The sequence below is a fragment of the Pocillopora damicornis genome, chromosome 9 (genome assembly GCF_964200805.1).
Source record: "Pocillopora damicornis chromosome 9, jaPocDami1.2, whole genome shotgun sequence".
In the NCBI taxonomy this organism is placed as follows: Eukaryota; Metazoa; Cnidaria; class Anthozoa; order Scleractinia; family Pocilloporidae; genus Pocillopora; species Pocillopora damicornis.
Genome location: NC_142678.1, coordinates 2,281,692 through 2,302,169, shown reverse-complemented (window position 1 = coordinate 2,302,169; position 20,478 = coordinate 2,281,692). Strand labels below are relative to the sequence as shown.

The 20,478-nt window shown below is 38.8% G+C and overlaps 1 protein-coding gene across 2 annotated transcripts in view; it reads right to left on the bottom strand.

Moving 5' to 3' along the window:
* Positions 1 to 20,478, bottom strand: part of LOC149039613 (uncharacterized) — a 41,790-nt gene that overhangs the window by 4,114 nt on the left and 17,198 nt on the right. Inside the window, exon 2 of one of the 2 annotated variants that reach the window (XR_016179650.1) lies at positions 749 to 5,048. Coding sequence is in view for 1 of the 2 variants with exons in the window: in XM_089181971.1 (XP_089038097.1) it covers positions 1,476 to 5,024 (3,549 nt within the window). In the remaining variant the exon portion in view is untranslated. Of the gene's footprint in view, positions 1 to 470; positions 5,049 to 20,478 lie in introns of those variants that run through there. The other variant, XM_089181971.1, reaches the window with a different exon arrangement.

The window sequence follows — 20,478 nt, the reverse complement described above, 5'->3', positions numbered from 1 at the left end:
TCAAAACGGCCACATGTTAAGTTTGATAGACAAACGTCACCTCAAAGAATATGCCTTCAAGGAGCCTCGTTTCTAGGGTCCTCATGGAAAGTAGAAAGACGATTGTGAGAACGAGATTACCCAGAATGCTTTTCTTTGGGAAGAAGGGGAGAGAAAAGGAATTGAGAAGTCACGGCGTCAGAATTACATGTGGGGCGTAAGAATTTGTAGCAGGTTTACAACGAGCATCTTTCATGAGAGCGAAAATTAAGAAGCCGGCAGACTTGGCACGCATAAGCATTTTAAGGAAGGGATTACTCCATGCAAGGTCCATACAAAATGCTCCGACTGAAATCGAAACCAACAAAACGGCTTGCTGCCCCTTAGGAAAGGCAGCAATAACAAAGGTTTCTATTATTTTCTATTTACTCTCTTTCCTAAATCGTCTCCAATCGTCCTCAAATCGCGGGTAACCGACATGGGCAGTTATAAGGCGCACTCGGTTATAAGACGCACCCTAAATTTTTTAACTCGTTTCTTTCAAGTTGTTAAACCGAAAATTTTGCCAAAATACCCGGTTATAAGACGCAACCTCAACTTTGGACTTTTTCACTATCTTCACTTTCAAAACAATGGTGTTTTCAAAGTTCCTAATTTAGTCATGTCATCTTTTTTTAACAAAAGGCAAAAAAGTCACACATTTGCACGAACAAAGCGAAAAAAAAATCACACCTATAAAAGAGATCTAGCAACCGTGAATACAATTTACCTTCTTAGGAAACAGTGTTACTTTCTAAAGCTATGAATACTAATTGATCCAGTTTAAGCTTTATAAGCATGTCTTATGTCTTGTAAAACTACCAGCAACATGGTGGAGAAGATCGTCGAATTCCATCGGTTTGTGTTGAGGACCCGGAGACGGCATGACTACCAGTTAAGCCACATCCTCAACACGGACGAAACTCCCATGCGATATGAGCTGCCAGCCACAAGAACCCTCGAGTTTACGGGCAACCGAACAGTGCGAGACGAACTGTTGATGTTGCTGTTATTTCCGGTGGCCTGACGTCAGTTTTGCAGCTCCTAGACAAGTGCATAAACAAGCCTTTGAAAGCCAAACTCCGAATGCTGCATGAAACATGGATGGTAAATGGCCCGTTCACGTATACCCCATCTGGAAAGAAGAGAGCACCGAGCAAAGAACTGGTGTTGACCTGGATCAATCGCGCCTGGAACGGAATTCCTCACGATTTAACTGAGAAGTCATTCAAATCCTGTGGAATTGCGAATGCACTAGACGGCTCAGAAGACGATGCAGTATGGGAAGACGAGAATGAAGAGACGGAGGATGCAGAGGAGATTATTGACAATGAATTCGAGACCGGCAGTGAAGGTGAAGAAGGAGAGCGAAACGTACCTGCAGCAGTATTAATAAAACGGTATACGCGCGCAAGCCCCGAGTCATTGCAAGCAGCTGTGACCTTAATGTGATCAGGTCAAAGCTTTTTCCGACGAATGGCCCGTGCACGATGATGATAATCCTTTGCCTGCCTCAGGTTACCCAGCTTTTTGTGTACAATACGCAGGCTATTGTAAGAATTTGCAACGTGAACATGGTCAGGTCCAAGCTTTTTCAAAGTAATGGCCAGTGCACGATCATGATAATCCTTTGCCTGACTCAGGTTACCCAGCTTTTTGTGTACAATACCCAGGTTACGGTAAGAACTTGCAACGTGAACATGGTCAGGTCCAAGCTTTTTCAAAAGAATGTCCAGTGCATGATCATGATAATCCTTTGCCTGACTCAGGTCACCCAGCTTTTTGTGTACAATACCCAGGTTACGATAAGAACTTGCAACGTGAACATGGTCAGGTCCAAGCTTTTTCAAAAGAATAGCCAGTGCACGATTATGATAATCCTTTGCCTTACTAAGGTCACCCAGCTTTTTGTGTACAATACCCAGTTTATTGTAAGAATTTGCAAGATGAGCATGGTCATGTTCAAGCGTTTTCAAACGAATGGCCAGTGCACGATCATGATAATTCTTTGCCTGATTCAGGTCACCTAGCTTAGCGTGTACAGTACCCAGGCTATTGTAAGAACTTGCAACGTGAACATGGTCAGGTCCAAGCTTTTTCAAAAAAATGGCCAGTGCTCGATCATGATAATCCTTTGCCTGACTCACGTCACCCAGCTTTTTGTGTACAATACCCAGGTTACGGTAAGAATTTGCAATGTCAACATGGTCAGGTCCAAGCTTTTTCCAAAAAATGGCCAGTGCACGATCATGATAATCCTTTGCCTGACTCAGGTCACCCAGCTCTCCGTGTACAATACCCAGGCAATTGTAAGAACTTGCAACGTGAACATGGTCAGGTCCAAGCTTTTTCAAAAAAATGGCCAGTGCAAGATCATGATAATCCTTTGCCTGACCCAGGTCACCCAGCTCATCGTGTACAATACCCAGGCAATTGTAAGAACTTGCAACGTGAACATGGTCAGGTCCAAGCTTTTTCAAAAAAATGGCCAGTGCACGATCATGATAATCCTTTGCCTGACCCAGGTCACCCAGCTCATCGTGTACAATACCCAGGCAATTGTAAGAACTTGCAACGTCTACATGGTCAGGTCCAAGCTTTTCCAAAAAAATGGCCAATGCACGATCATGATAATTCTTTGCCTGACTCAGGTCACCCAGCTCTCCGTGTAGAATACCCAGGCTATTGTAAGAACTTGCAACGTGAACATGGTCAGGTCCAAGTTTTTCCAAAAAAATGGCCAGTGCACGATCATGATAATTCTTTGCCTGACTCAGGTCACCCAGCTCTCCGTGTAGAATACCCAGGCTATTGTAAGAATTTGCAACGTGAACATGGTCAGGGCCAGGTTTTTCCAAAAAAATGGCCAGTGCACGATCATGATAATCCTTTGCCTGGCTCAGGTCACCCAGCTTTTCGTGCACGTTACCCATCTGTCTGTAGATAATTGCAGTATCTAAGCTAAGGTCGTGCTCGTTGACAATGGATAAGTCTAATGCCATATCGATGAAACGTCTTGAAGTTTCGTATTCACAATGCATAGAGCAAAATTTACTCATTCTATAGAGGTCCATCGCATGGTTCTTGATCAAAAAGCCACCTTGGTCGACTTGAGAAATAACCTTCTTAGAAAAACTTCTCTCAAGTTCTGGGGCTAAATTTATCAAATGAGTAACATGTCTGCTGTTTATTAGAGCATAGAACTCGTCGTTGTCCCTTGATAGATATTTTTTTACAAAACGACTGAATGATCCAATCACTCCACTGACGACCTCGTTGTGTTTATCATCCGAATGAGCTGCAGCCAAAGTCTTAATGGAATTATGTACAACCTGATGCACACGAATGTAAACGTCAGTTTCGTTGCTTTCAAACATCACCAGGGAGCACCTTTGTATCTTCAAACGAATCATCTCTTTGTCTTGAATTTCTTTATCCACACTTGTGATAAAGTCCTCAATGATGTTAAGACTTAATGGTTGTGGTGCACACAGGGACAGGAAATTAAAGGCGTGATGCATAATTTTGTCGGATTCCATAGCTGTTTCTACGGCCAGTGTTGTTGCTGTGGTCATGGACTTTGCATAGCTTGGGTTGACTTCGGAAAGAAATGTCTCCATTGCATTTCTTTGGCCTGTTTCAAGTTTTGCAAGATAGTCTTTCCAGCCAAAGTTAGATGTCTGTCGAACTTCTCTGACATAAGTGGCGGCACTTGCCAAGGCGAGAGGCTGGTAGTCCAACGCCTGAGCAACTTTGATTTCCATCTCTTTGTCCGTGATTCCTGAGAGCTTTTCCAATAAACAACTGACATCATCAAGATTCATTCCGTTGCTTATTGAGATGTGTTTGTTGAAGGAACTTGCTTGAGGAATTGACCCACTGTCTTGAGTTGTGATAAGCAACTGGCCTCTTGCCCACATCTCATTTTCGGCTTCGGGTAGATGGACATGCACATGTGATAGACTCGCGACATTATCAACTACGAGCAGCCACGATGTATAAAGCCCAATTTTCGTTCCGATCAATGCCCTAAGATTGGTGATTTTCTCATTTGTTGTCAAGTCCTCTGAATGGAGGGTGGTTGTCACCGCGTACTCGGGACACTTAAGACGCCGTGAAAAAGCCACATATGATTGTAGCACAGTATCTGGACTTTCACCATTTATCGTCATCACAAATGAGGTACCATCCGGAAGATCTTTAATTTCTCTGTAGAATCGTTCAGTCACAAGACCCGCTAGTTGAGACTTTCCACTTCCAGGATTTCCGGAAATGTAAAGGTAACTTAACCTGTCTTTATTTGCTGTTTTAAGTTCTCTAAGCTGTTGCATTATTTCGGCCACCTCTCGGTCGCGACTTGTTACGTCATGTGAGGGTTTAGGAGGGAGGACACAGAAGGAGGAGATATCATTGTTTAACTGATTTTTAAGGACCTGTCTTTCGTGCTCTTTCTCCTGAAGTTCCTGCTTAAGATCGTCAACCATTTTCAAGACATCTTTCAGTTCCTCCGTGGGAAAGCTCGTTTGATTTTTAATCTCTTGAATTTTTACTGTGGGAAGACTGAGCGCTTGAAATGCAGTGTCAACTTTGCCAATGATGTTTTGAAACTGCAGGTCTGAAAGGTTTCCTTCCGACATGTGCGCAAAATCTTCATTTCGAAACTTTCTGAGGGCATCGACATTTGATCTGACAACTGGGCTGAGGCTGTGAATACAATCTGAGTAAAGAATAGCATAGAAAAGCATCGTACAATCCCATTCTGCTCTGTTTCCACCAATCATGGTTGTAAGGAGATGCGCATTTCTCTTTTGGTTCTGAGCAGATTCCTTGTTTTTAAAGTCCACTCCATTTCTTGGTTCATCCTTCCATTCCCCTGACGTTGTTGCACCGTAGCGATTGTCCCATTCTTGTTTGAAGATTATTCGCAGACCACCAGTTAATACATCAGTAACAACGTAACAAATCCTGTAGTAGTTGAGCTGCTCTTTGCTGTATTCCATCGCCATGACGATATTCACGTTTGAAAGGGCCTTAGTAGAGACCAATTGATTTATATTAGCGAGTTCAGACTATATGTTTTCTCAGTTTTTAGAAATGTTTGAATATGAGTGGTTCTTATCAGTCCTCATTTGTGGCTTAATTGACTATTTCAAGTCCTCTGTCCATTTTCACCTGTCCGATTTCAAGTATTTGTAACTGCAAAGGCCAAATTGGACAGTTAAGCAGCCAATAGAAATTAGGCACTTTAAGCCATCAGCCAATAAAAATAAAATATTTAGTCAATGCCAGCCTATCAAAATGAAAAATAAACTTCTTGAGTGGCCAGTTTGAGAGGTCCACATTGAAAACAAACATGGACGAAATTAACTGGTCCAATGACTATTATCAGTATTAATAAAAAAGTTATGCACTCTTACATCAAATTTTGGTATTTTAACAATTAATTGGTAATTGCGTGTTGAGCCCCAATCGAAACGACGTCATGTAGCTCGCCTGGCTAGCAATTATTGACTTCTAGCTCTTAAAATGAGACAGTGGACGCCACTTGAAAGAAATTTTCAAATGTTTCGACGCAACTCGACGTAAGATCTATACTTCTCGAGGATGAAATTCAGGAAGATAGCTCGGAGATTGATGAAACAAAGGTTGCGTAGTAACTAGGAGAAATAACTTATTGTACTTTACGCATTATTTAACTCAAGAGCTAAAGGAATTGAACCATACAAGTGCAGTTCAATGTGTCAATGTCCGGGCCTTACTTCTTCGCCAATACTCTTGGGGTACCTGATGGTGAAAATTCGAAATGTTTCTTGAGTTTTTCGAGAACTTTCGAATATTATGTGCATGTATGTTTTGAATGACTTCTACTTAATTGATTAACACTTTTCACTGATAAGTTTTAAAATCAGTTAGCTTCCACTATCTCTTAATTGAAACTGTTTTGGCGTGATTTTTGTAAGTGGTGGGTATCAAATACTAAATAAGGCTCATAATATGAACTTTAGATAACGAGTATTATATTAAAGTTTCTTGTTAATCCGTTTTTGAATTTCATGCTTCTATAGCAACATAATATCCAATTCTTCTGTTCTATAATGATCGCTGTTTTAAGTGTTCTAAGTACTTATGACAGGAATACCAGTGTGGATGGTAAAGCAAGCCCAAAACGAAAGTTTTTAAAGGGAAAATTCCCGTGACCGTATCGAAACCTTTGTTCCCTCATTTTAGTATTTGAAAGCCTTAAGTAGGCGGTTTCTTCCAGTAATTTAATACTTTTGACCGTTTTTAACTCAGTACACTCGTGTTACCTAGAATCTCCAAAAATTACCAGGTTTCGGATATTTCGGTAGTTTCGGTTGTGTTTGCCTCGATTACAGGTGTCTGAAAGAATGGAAAGCGAAAGCATTCGGAAAATGAAAATTCCCTTTTGTTTCGAATGCATCGTTTTACTGAAAAGGCGTCTGGACAGGATAGCTATAGATAAGTGGACCGTAGTGAAACTTTTGGTTTCCTTACTACCAAATTTATGATAACTTGCACTTTTGAGAACTGTGAATAGGAAACTCCAAAGGTACAAAATAAATGTTACAGAGTGTCGCACGCATCATCAGAGATCGTATTTGGAGAGTAAATGGTAAACGAAGGTCAAATTGGCTCGAAGTTTTGGCTCTGTTGAGAGTTTACCGGGATCAAATGTTTTTTAACGAGTAAATGCTGTCTACACCTGGACCTCAACATAGTATATATAGTTTCTTCTCATTTGCTTTGTTCTTTTCAGCGTAAAAGACTTTCTAGTGATCGAATTATGTTTGTCAAACTACGAAGAGTAGAATTCCACTGTGACCTTCTGGATTAACAATGAAGTCTGCTCGATTTCAGTAGCTTAAGATACATTCCATGATAATAAGTAAAAAGTACAGTTGTGCACTGATATCATAGCAAGGATTTAGTGGTTGTAAGGACTTTAACATTTTGTCCTAGGCCGAAATCAGTAAAATTAATTCAATTAGATTTCGTAACTTGACGGCACGTAAACAGTACAAAGAAATGAAGGGTTTGGTCTCAACTGACACGTTTGAGTCTTCGGGATCAAGATTCGTCTGAAAAATACTATAATTTGAACTACCAACAAAAAAGGACAAATAATGAATGATACCCACCGTTTTAAGAGATTTTTGAATAATTTAGCACAGAGACATTTATTACGCGTCAACAAGTTGTTTTGTCAAAATGATCATCCGTTATGACACCCCACTGCCTAAGGGTGAGTTTTTACAAGTATTGTTATGAGTAACAGATCGATACGGTTCTCTGAACCGCAATCGAAACCCCGTCATGTAGCTTGCCTGGCTTGCAATTACTGATTTCTAGCTCTTAAAATGAGACAGTAGACGCAACGTGAAAGATATTTTGAAATCTTTCGACGCAACTCGACGTAATATCTGTAGTGATCGAGAATGAAATTCAGGAAGATGACTCGAAGATTGATGAAACAAAGGTTGCGTGGAAACTCGGGGAAATAAATTGTTTACTTTACTCATTATTTTAACTTAAGAGCTAAAGGAGTTGAACCATACAAGTGCAGTTCAGTGTCTCAATGTCCGGGCCTCATTTTTTTGCAAACACTCTGGCGATAACTAACGGTGAAAATCTTCATGTTTCATGAGTTTTTTGAGAACTTTCGTATGTTTATGTACATGTATGTTTTGAATGACTTCCACTGAATATATTGATTGAAATTTTTCACTGATGAGTCTTGAAATTAGTTAGCTTCTACTGTCTCTTAATTGATCTGTTTTGGCGTGATTTTGGTAAGTGGTGCCGGGGTATCAAATACGAGAAAGCGCTCATAACGTGAACTTTGGATAACGAATGTTCTTTAAACTTTCTTGTTACTCCATTTTCGAATTTCATGTTTCTATAACAAAAGAATTTCAAATTCTTCTGTTTTATAATTACGGCTGTTTTAAGTGTTTTAAGTGCTTGTAACAGGAATAACAGTGTGGACGGCAAAGCAAGCCCACAACGAAGGCTTTTGAAGGGAAAATTCCCTTGTGTCTCGAATGACAGATGGGGTGACCGTATTGAAGGCTTCGTTCCCTTACTATAGTATTTAAAAGCTTAAAGCAGGCACTTCCCGGCACCTTTCTTCTTGTTATTTAATACTTTTTGCCGTTTTCAATTCAATACACTCGCATTATCTAGAATCTCCAAACTCTACTAGGTTTCGGTTATTTCGTTGGTTTCGGTAATGATTTTTTTACAGGTGTCTCAAAGAATGGAAAGCGAAAGCATCGTCAAAGGGAAAATTCCCTTCTTTTGTTTCGAATGCATCGGATTATTGAAGGGGCGTCTGGACAGGACAGATAAGTGGACCGTAGCGAAAATTTCGTTCCCTTACTACTATATTTATGATAACTTGTACTTTTGAGAACTGTTCGCTGGAAACTCCAAAGGTACGAAATAAGTGTTACAGAGTGTCGCACGCATCATTGAAATTGTATTTGGAGAGTAACTAGTCAACGAAGGTCAACTTGGCTCGAGGTTTTGGCTTTGTTGATAGTTTATCTCGATTAAATGTTTTTTAACGAGTAAATGTTGTCTACACCTGGACCTCAACATGGTTTATACAGTTTCTTTTGGTTTGGTTTGTTCTTTTCGGCGAGAAAGACTTTCCTAGTGATCAAATTATGGCTGTCAAACCACGATTCCACTGTGACCTTCTGGAATAACAATGAAGTCTGCTCGAATTCAGTAGCTTAAGATACATTCCGTGATAATAAGTAAGAATAAAACTGTGTGCTGATATAACAAGGATTTAGCAGTTGTAAGGACTTTAACATTTCGTCCGAAATCAATCAAATTAATGCAATTTGATTTCGTGACTTGACGGTACGTAAACAGCACAAAGAAACAAAGGGCTTTGGTCTCAAATGACACACTTGGATCTTCGAGATCAAGATTCGGCTGAAGAATACTGTGAATTAAGCTTACAACAGGTACGACAAATAATGAATGATACCCACCGTTTAAGAGATTCTTGAATAATTCAGCATTCAGAGAGATGGATTTCGCGGTAACAAGTTGTTTTGTCAAAATGATCATCCGTAGTGACACCCCACCGCCTAAGGGTAAGTTATTACGAGTATTGTTAGGAAGAACAGATCGATACGGTTCTCTGAGCCGCAATCGAAACGACGTCATGTAGCTCGCCTGGCTTGCAAATACTGATTTCTAGCTCTTAAAATGAGACAGTAGACGCAACGTGAAAGAAATTTTCAAATCTTTCGATACAACTCGACGTAAGATCTGTAGTTATCGAGAATGAAATTCAGGAAGATGACTCGAAGATTGATGAAAAAAAGGTTGCGCCGTAACTAGGGGAAATAACTTATTCTACTTTACACGGTATTTTAACTCAAGAGCTAAATGAGTTGAACCATACAAGAGTAGTTTAGTGTCTCAATGTCCGGGCCTTGTTTCTTCGCCAATACTCTGGGGGTAACTGGTAGTGAAAATCTGAAATGTTTCTTGAGTTTTTCGAGAACATTCGTATGTTTACGAACGTGTATGTCTTGAATAACTTCTACTGAATTGATTGAAATTTTTCATTAATAATTTTTGAAATTAGTTAGCAACCACTGTCTCTTAATTGACCTGTTTTGGCGTGATTTTGGTAAGAGGTGCCGGGGTATCAAATACGAGAAAGGGCTCATAATGTGAACTTTTAGATAACGAATATTAAAGTTTCTTGTTAATCCGTTTTCGAATTTAATGTTTCTATAGCAACAGAATAACAAATTCTTTTGTTCTATAATTATCGCTGTTTTAAGTGTTCTAAGTGCTTATAATAGGAATATCAGTGTGGATGACTAAGCAAGCCCAAAACGAAAGGTTTTGAAGGGAAAATTCCCTTGTGTCTCGAATAACAGAAGTGGTAACCATATCGAAACCTTCGTTCCCTCTTTGTAGTATTTGAAAGCTTTAATTAGGCGGTTTCTTCTAGTAATTTAATACTTTTAACCGTTTTCAATTCAGTACTCTCGTATTATCCAGAATCTCCAAGAATTACTAGGTTTCATATATTTTGATAGTTTCGACTATGTTTTCCTCGATTACAGGTGTCTGAGAGAATGGAAAGCGAAAGCATTCGGAAAATAAAAATTCCCTTTTGTTTCGAATGCATCGTATTATTGAAAAGGCGTCTGGACAGGATAGCTATAGATAAGTGGACCGTAGCGAAACTTTGGTTTTCCTACTATCAAATTTATGATAACTTGTACTTTTAAGAACCGTTAACAGGAAACTCCGAAGGTACGAAATAAGTGTTACAGAGTGTCGCACGCATGATCAGAAATCGTATTAGGAGAGTAACCACGAAGAGTAGAATTCCACTGTGACCTTCTGGAATAACAATGAAGTCTGCTCGATTTTCAATTGCTTAGGGTCTATTCCGTGATAATAAATTAGAAGTACAGCTGTGCGCTGATATCATAACAAGGATTTAGAGGTTGTAAGGACTTCAACATTTTGTCCTAGGCCGAAATCAGTCAAATTAGTTCAATTTGATGTCGTGACTTGACGGTAAGTAAACAGCACAAAGAAATGAAGGGCTTTGGTCTCAAATGACACATTTGAGTCTTCGGGATCAAGATTCGGCTGAAGAATACTACGAATTAAGCGTACAACAGGTACGACAAATGATGAATGATACCCACCGTTTCAAGAGATTCTTGAGTAATTCAGCATAGAGACATTTCGCGTCAACAAGTTGTTTTGTCAATATGATCATCCGTAGTGACACCCCACCGCCTAAGGGTAAGTTTTTACAAGTATTGTTATGAGTAAGAGATCGATACGGTGCTCTGAGCTGCAATCGAAAAGATGTCATTTAGCTCGCCTTGCAAGCAATTAGTGATTTCTCGCTCTTAAAATGAGACAGAAGACGCAACGTGAAAGAAATTTTCAGATCCTTCGACGCAACCCGAAGTAAGATCCAGTTATCAAGAATGAAATACAGAAAGATGATTCAGAGATTGATGAAACAAAGGTTGCGTCGAAACAAGGGGAATAAATTGATCACTCTACTTATTATTTTAAGTCAATAGCTAAAGGAGGTGAACTATACAAGTGCAGTTCAGTGTCTCAATGTCCAGGCCTTTTTTTTTTGCAAACACTCTGGCGATAACTGACGGTGAAAATCTTAACGTTTCATGAGTTTTCCGAGAACTTTCGTATGTTTTTGTACATGTATGTTTTGAATGACTTCCACTGAATAAATTGATTGAAATTTTTCACTACTAAGTTTTCAAATTAGTTACCCTCCACTGTCTCTTAATTGTTTTGTTTTGGCCTGATTTTGGTAAGTGGTGCCGGGGTATCAAATACGAGAAAGGGCTCTTAGTGTGAACTTTGGATAAAGAATGTTATTTTAAAGTTTCTTGTTACTCCATTTTCGAATTTCATGTTTCTATAACAACAGAATTTCAAATTCTTCTGAACTCAAGAGCTAAAGGATTTGAACTATACAAGTGCAGGTCAATGTCTTTAATGTCAATCCTTAATGTTTCTTGAGTTTTTCGGGAACTTTCGAAGATTTATGTACATGTATGTCTTGAATGACTTCTATTTAATTTATTTAAAATTTGCACTTATAAGTTTTGAAATTAGTAAGCTTCCACTGTCTCTTAATCGATCTGTTTTGGAGTGATTTTGTTTAGTGGTGCCGGGGTATCAAATATGTGAAATGGGCACATAATGTGGACGGATCAATATCAGTATCTGGGCAACTGCCCACCTACCCTTCCCCTAACCCAACATTTACCTAAACTTGTTGTCAATTGACTGTTGTTGAGTTAGGGGAGGGGTAGGTGGGCGGTTGCCTAGATACTGATATTGATCCAAAGCAGGAGGTCGAACCTGAGAAGATTTGCTTCGCATGCAATATTCCGAAGGTTAACCCTGCATGATGTGGAGGAGCTGCGAAAGCATATTGGTTTTCTGTTGAACTACGTTCTGTCCTCAACAAATTCATGGCTGCCGAGGATTTAGTTACCTTAGCGTGAAGTCAGTCACAAACGAAAAATGCCAGTTTGCTCACAGGCGTCCTTCGCTCACGTCTCGAGAAAAAAGGGAAAGATTATTCTCGGACGCCTAAGAGTTAATTCATGAAAGCGTCACGCGTTGTGTTACGCGGTGACGGCCCCAGTCCTATGGAACGGCCTTCCTTTGCCAATAAGGCAGGATAAAGACATTGATTCTTTAAAAATTTTACTTAAGACTTATTTGTTTTCCAAGGCATTTTGTTGAGATTTTAAAGGCATATTTTTGGAACACATGTATATATTGTAAATATAGTTTTATTAAGTTATTAATATCTTATTATTATTATTATTATTATTATTATTATTATTATTATTATTGTAATGCGCTTTTGATTATAGACGTATACCGAAGACGCGCACCATAAATAATAACAACAAGTTTAGGTTAATGTTGGGTTAGGGGAAGGGTAGGTGGGCAGTTGCCTAGATACTGATATTGATCCCCTGCTTTTAGGTGAGATGCCAGCGCACATTCACCGTAGTCTTTTCCAAGATTCAGGCCATCCAGTCCTCTAGACTCTTTCAGTAGGGGCATTCAGGTTATTATGAAAGTTTGCAACGTCAACATGCCCAGATCTGAGGTCCGTTTTATGTAGACTGACGAATGCACGATGATAATAATCTTCCGCACGATCCAGGTTACTGAGCTCACGCTGTACCTGACCCAGACTGCTGTAAGCAGTTGCCACATGAACATGGTCAGGTCCAAGCTTTTTCAAAAATATGGCCCGTGCACGATTATCGTAATCTCCTGCCTTCTTTAGGTTACCCTAGTTATGGTGTACTTGACCCAGGTTACCGAGCTCACGGTGCACCTGACCGAAGTTGCTGTAACTAGTTGCCACATGAACATGGTCAGGTCCAAGCTCTTTCAAAAATATGACCCGTGAACGATTATAATAATGTCTTGCCTTCGCCAGGTTACCCTGGTTATGGTGTACCCGACCCAGGTTATTACAAGAAATGACGACATCAACATGCTCCGGCCCGAGCTCTTTCAGCCTAATGGACAGTGCGTAATTATGATAATGTTCTGCTTGCTTCAGGTCACCCAGCTTTTTATGTACATTTCCCATGTGATTATAAGTAGTGGTAAGTTTTAGGTGATTTATTCTGTAGTTTTTCAGACGAATGTCCAGTGCACGGTGAAGGTAACCTTTTGCTTTTTCCAAGTCTCCAAGTTCGTCGTGGACAGAACCAACGTTGTTGCAAGACTTCGCGACGCCGTTATGCCCAGGTCCAAATCTTTCCATGTAGATGGTCAATGCGCGATTATAGTGATGTACCGCCTTCTCTAGTTCGCCCAGCTTACTGTGTGCATTACCCAATTTATTATGAGTAGCTGCAATAGCTAAGACAGCATCTGGCTGAAACACGTTGAACAAGTTTAATGCCAGATTGAAATAACTTCTTACTGCTTCGAATTTAGAATGGCGATAGGAAAACTTGCCGAATACTCGAGAGTCATGATCATCAATGCTGTTTAAGGTTTGCAGCTAGAGGTCTCAAATGGGGAATGACATGACTGCCGTTTACAAGGGCATATAGCTCGTCGTTATTCTTTAAAAGGAAATGTTTTACCGTATGCTTGCAGAGTTCCTTTATGTATGTTGTCTGTTCATTTAATTTTTGTCCTATCGCCGCACTTACTTACTAAGCGCCTTCCTTCCAATAAGCTTCCCTCTATTTGCCCGGAATTTTAAATAAGCGCACGGGCGCTTGTATTCGAGGAAATACGGTGAGCTAATTGACTTATGGAAATCACAAGAACTGGAAGCCACGAAGCACAAGATGAACTATGTAACTTGTACGTGATGGTTGCATCTGGTTTCACTCAAACTGACATCAACAAATTATCAAATAAAATACAGGCCCAAGGAAGAAAGAAAGTGTACCATTCTATCAAAATGAAAAAATTCCTTTGTGAAAGCGACTTGTACTGGCGGAAAGAAGTCACCGTCAAACTAAACTTTGCCATACATAATATTAAAAACGAAGTTTCCTTTTCTTTATGCAAGTACTGATCAGCCTTGATACCAAAACATTAACAATCACCTCGAATCGTAATTTTGAAAGCTGTATGTCGGTTCGTTGTCTTGCTCCTCAGCACATTTTCCGGTTTTTCCATTTTTGGCGCGGGTTTTTCCTTTGCCTTTAGCAACTTCGCCCATTATTGTTTCGTCCTCCTCAACGCTCCACTGGGCGATTAAGATAAAAAAAGGTGTTTGTAATGGGTTACTTTTCCCGGCAAATCTTGATCCATCGTCATTGACGCCAGGAGGTCCCGCTGTCCTATTGGTTTGAGGTTTCAGGAGGCGAGATAACCTATTGGGGCGGCGTGAGTTGTTTGGAAATCTTTATGAGCTAAAATCTCGTATTAGATTTTGGGAAGAATACAACAACGCTGAGCGAATTTTTAGGATGTGTCGATTTGACCGATTTTCGTCAAATTTCGCCAAAACATTCTAGCACTAATGACAAACAAAAGAATGTCGGAAAATTTTGATATTTAACATATTTGTCCAGTGGCGTCCATTTACGCAACACACCTCCCATATTTTAAACTACTCCGGCTTTAGATGCCGATATCTAAACAACCAATCACAATATCGAAAAAGCCCAACACACTACTTGTGAATGAGACTGTGCAACCACTTTGCTCGTGCTGCAGCATCCGATACCCGATAAATTCAAAAGAAAAACCTTCGGTCGTTTCACGCCTTACTAGCTCTTGACACTTATTTAAACGGAAAGTCGCTTAAATTATATTTTCATCGTAAACTGCAGTTATTTAGCTTTCTTCTGATATATAATTTGCTAGGATTTTAGTAAAATCAACACGCCTAATGAATTTTTCCCCCGAAGGACACCCGCGAAGGTGGGAAGTAACCTTAAATACCTGAAATATTATGAATTATTACCATCGGGTATATTCTCTAAGATATACTAGATTTGGCATGATCTTGCCACAAAGTAACCTCTGAAAATGTTAAAGAAACCTTAAGTTTGATTTCATTCGCCGTGCGCGTCCAAAGAAATCGGTGAATAGAGAGGTAATTGAACAAGCCAGGGTAAACTATGGTTGGAATTACTGGTTCTCAAATGTTCAACATACATCTCGACCTTCAATTTTTTTTTGGTCAGTAGATGTTACTTAAACTGATTTCGTGTGCTGGAATAAAAGAAATATTATAAGCTTACATCCGGGTCTTCCGGAGGTATTCGGTTTTAGGTCTTTAGTCTTTGGTGTGTAGACATCCATTGCATTTGCAACTTAACACAAAATAAACACGATGAATGTTACAGCTTCAAGAAACTTTTTCGTTCGAAATTCAGCAGCTGGATCGAGTCAGAAGAGTAGTACAAACATTTATTGCGCTGAGCGTGCTAATTTCTATGAGCTTGTCACATGCTTTTCGTTAACCTTGTTTTTAGACCGTAAATACAAAACAAGGCACACAGTGCCAGGAACCACCGTTTTATGCCTGTATACGTCCTGCCTGATTATAATGGACAATGGATAAATGAGAAAGTTTTCAGGATGCACTGTTTGAATACTATCTCTTGTTTACGTGCTCCCGTCTTCTACCCCTTCCCTTGTTACACAATTTTTACATTCATATTGTGCTGGGATTTTGTCCCTTTTCTTTTGATGAAGTATCTTGTTTGCTTCGCTGAGCAAAAATCATTTAAACGGAGATTGGGAAGAGGATTCATGCAAAAGAAGCTCAGGAACGCCTTTGGCTTGACTTTAGTCAGCTCCTACTACGGAATCCAGTACTGTTGGAAGTGTCTCAAAGAAACTCTGCAAAATAAAAAAATGAAAATGAAAAATCTCAATTAATTGCTAAGGAGAATCACTTTGCACACTGGTCAACCCCATGGTAGATTCGCACCCGTCCAAACACTTAGTGATGATCGGAGCCCATTTCTAATGGGCTCCTAGTGATGATCAAAACCCCGGTAAACAAATGTCGATTGCCGCTTACGACAAGTTAGTAAAAGGTAAGCGCGTAACGTACAAATCAATTCCTCTTGTGCCTATTTGTGACCTTCTTAACAATAACAAAATAGGTAATGAAGGTAATGTATTTAGACCACGCCAAAAGGTCATACAGTGCGATGATTGTGCACCTAGCTCCTTGGCAGAAATTTTCTTATTAGCCTGGTATGGAACAAAGAACACACCGTTTCCCGACCACCATAAGAGAACGAGTAGATTGGCGATGCTGTTTGCCTTATAATTTCATGACTATTAGGCGACATGACGGAAACAATCACGTGCAACCTCGCCCTCGTGTAAGATAGCGTTGCGTGACAGATGTAAGGCCAGCTTATGAATGCCTTACTATGCAAAGAAATTATCACCTTTAATAGCAGTGTCTCCTGACGTACAATGGAGGAGCAGTACATTTCTCGGATGGATTACATTGCTAACTGGGGACCGCCAATGGCTAAAAACAGATCATAAATTAGTTTGCAATACTCGAGATGAATCTCGCTTGTAACTTGTTTACCATTTACTTCCAAACATTTAGCTTAACCTCACTCAGTAATAAAGCACTTGCTTTCTTGGTTAAACTTCTGGCTTTATCCCAATTTTTTTAAAGACTTCTTATTTCGCTTTTCATACTTTTTCTAGGTCTCAAAAATTCTGATTATTCACCAAATTTTAATGCCTCTTTGAGAATGCGTGACTGTTAGGAAACTGTCTATATCACTTCTGACAGTGAGGTTTAGATGCTTGATAAAATCTATAACATCCGAAAATTCTAAGATACTGTCATGGTAGAGTTGTATGACAGTAAACAAAAAGGAGTCTGGGAGCAGATAACTCTTAAAATGATTGAAATTATCGAAAAGCACAGTCTGGCTTACACCAATGTAAATACCTATCAGAAAAATAAGAGTTTAGCAGTAGATTCAACAACTTTTCCAATTAGAGGCTGCCGATGGTGTGACCCAAACACAAGGGCCTGCTCACAAGCTAAACAGACGGTAGTGAGATGTCTTACATCTGACCATAGAATGTAGGTAACCAACTTTTTACTCTTGTGTTTAGTAGGTAACATTATACATCGCTAGTATTTACACACAACAAAATTCATTTACCTAAGGTTAATAAACCAAGCTTGGCACACAGGATGGGGCCTATAGTGGTTCCACATGGAGAATCATGTCACACACACACACACACACACACACACACACACACACACACACACACACACACACACACACACACACACACACTTCCTGTAATAAAAACAAGATATAATGGAATTATATGAGATACATTTTAAAAAGTGGTACATTGCTCCAGGTGGGTGTTATGCAAATTAATCATCTTATAGTTGTATGTAACAAATCTTAATAATCAATGGGCAACAAAGAAGAGACATGAGGTGACAGGGGAGGGGGGGGGCATCACGTAAATTTTTAATAAAGGAGGAGGGTCACTTGCTATTTACGTGGCCTGGAGGGTGGGGGGGGGGAAACTTAAGATATTATTATCTTGAACATATTTTTCCCTCCCCCCTCTACAGAAATAAAGACGGGTCCCTCACTCATTTCAAAGAAAACAGGTGTGGCCAATTTTAAGTGCACCATGTGATTTCCCAGACAGCAGAGTTTTTATTTCTGGAAACCATCATGAGATTCTGGGTCATGTCCAAACAACAACTTTTCCAAAAGTTTAAAAAAAAACCCCAACTCTTATTTCTCACCTTATCAGAAGGCTTGATATCCCAGTGCTCTTTTTCCTTGAGCTGTTTAATCCTGCTGCTGATAACACCTTTCTGCACTCATTGACAACTGAAACAAAACATATCAGCTTTCCCATCAAAACAACTTTGTTTATGAAGAGTCAGGCTTTATCAGTTAATGAATGCAACATGCAGCTGTGGTGATTCTGCTGTCATTATCAGGTATTGAGTCTGTTTCCTTAAGCACCCCAATTCATGCAGCTGGATGGCCAACTGGTATTGACGCATACAAGCTACATTGCTCTTTTAGTCATAGCACCTCACTGTTGTGCAATACCTTCATTTCACCACTTAACCTCTCGTCTTACAAAGAATAGCAGTATAACAATGATAATATTGTGATCTTTAATTGATGGCTTGATTTTACCATAATTCTGTATCATGAGACAAATGATGAGATTTTCAGTTAATCCCTTGTTTCCCAAGGTCTGAGTCACATTTGTCTCTGAGGTTGTTGTTCCTGTTCATCCTTGGACTGGATCATGTCTTGATATTGTTAGAAGGTTTGTGTTGAAATGGCAATTACGTGTCTCAAGTTGTGTATATACTGTAAAACTAATTCCAAATATATTTAAACACTAGTTTAAAAAGATGAAGAGACAGCAAACAAATTTAAAAAGTTTGCCAGACTCTGAAGCTACAGGGATAAAACATACCATGGTAAGGCTAGGGACCCTTGTTCACAAAATCAATGAACTTCCTTGCTGCAGATTTCATTACATCAAGGGAGGATGCCTACAACAAAAAAAAAAAGCACAAAATATTTTTTGTTAAGAACTTCACTTTTTTTACATCTGGAAGATACTAATATATATTCCTAATATATATCACCCCTGAATCAAGCATTAAATAAAGGTCACAATAATAAAGAAAATAGGCAGTTAAGACACCAACATATGGAAATAAATAACCAACATATGCATATGGCTACTGATATGGAACAATTTTTTAATAGCATTGAAAGAACCAGGTGTTGTGTGATGATGCAGAAAGAAAGACTTGACTTCTTTTCTTGAGGACATGTGCACCATTTGCAACTTATGTATAGACGTTTGCAATGGAAGTTTATCACTTTTTAATTGAATAGTTATAGATTTTAGTGAATATTTCAAATATCAGTTTTCTTGGAACTAAGCAATATTAAATTGATAAATAGAGCAGATTTTTTTTCAATTTTATAATTGCGAGGAATATCAGGTAAAACTCGGCAGACTCTGTTGTGGACGAAGAGGTCATTCATCTTCTATTGTTACCCTCACTCAACTCAACAGGACAACATAATGGCTTCACTTCCATGGGAGGCAATAGCAATAAAAATGATCAGCAGCTGAAGAAACTCTTGATTGTTAAACAACTTCTCCTTGTCAGCAGCTTATGAATTGTATAAGGAACAGTATGGAGAATATGCATACTGATATTAAGGTGTAAGGGGTTAACTTCTGTCCTAAATCTCCACACAGCCAAAATCTAATCCAATTTTAAGAATTAATTGAAAAGAAAAATTAATAAATGTATTAAGTTTAAACCACCCAACTTCAGTCTTAAAATATAAGCAAATTGACCTAAAATCTTGATGCATTAAGTTACCATACATTAATATTACACACACCCATACACAAAAAAAAATTATTGTATTCCGACTTATCATATGTTGCACATATTGAGCTTATGTCCATAATTAATATAATCTTAGTTTCTCTTTTCTTGAAGGCAAAGCTCACATAATAAATTTATCACTGTTGATTCCGCATTGCAAAACACATCACCCAGCCATAAGCTTGCATTCTGCAAAGATCTCAAGCTGAAATTTATTGCTTGCGATTATGTTTGTTGTAGATATTGCAAGGAAAGTGATGTAAACTCAGATGTAAATGCATCCATGTGGAAGTTGAGACAGAAGTAGTATGAATGCATTGCTACTCTGCAGTCTATAAGATTATAAAATGAATTTGAGACACTTACTAAAAGGTCATGCTGTAAAATAATTGAAAGAAAATTCTGTGTTTGTCATGAATGAAGGAAATTACAACTCTCTTTCTCTAGAAAATTAACATTTTGGTCCAAATAAACTTACCAATTCATTGCTTTGCACTGCAGTTTCCTTACAAAGGTTGTCAAATTTGCTGCAAAATGAAAGAAAATTATCAGAAATATCTCTGTGGAACCAATCTGCAAACCTTAACTTGTCCAATTCAATTTTTAGAGACCCTTGTCATGTTAATGCTAAGAGGACCACCATTTTAAGTCTAAAATGCAACTATACAATGTTTAGCATTACTTAAAATCTGTTAATAATTACATTTTCCCCAACTGCCACTTGTGCATTCAAAAGTCAAAGTTAAAGTCGAAGGAAAAAAAATACAATTTAGGATCTTATAAAAAGGGGCATGACTCAAAATTAAAGTGCCACAATCAATCTCCAGCTACAAGTAGTTGTTAATTTTTTTTGCATGATAAAGCTTCTGTAGCCTTAATGTTCTTGTTTTGATGACTGCAATCAATGATGCTCTATTTGTTCAACATTTATCAATATTCTTAAAATTTTCCACTATAACCCAGCATAGACCACACATTTTGGACGATAACCTGTA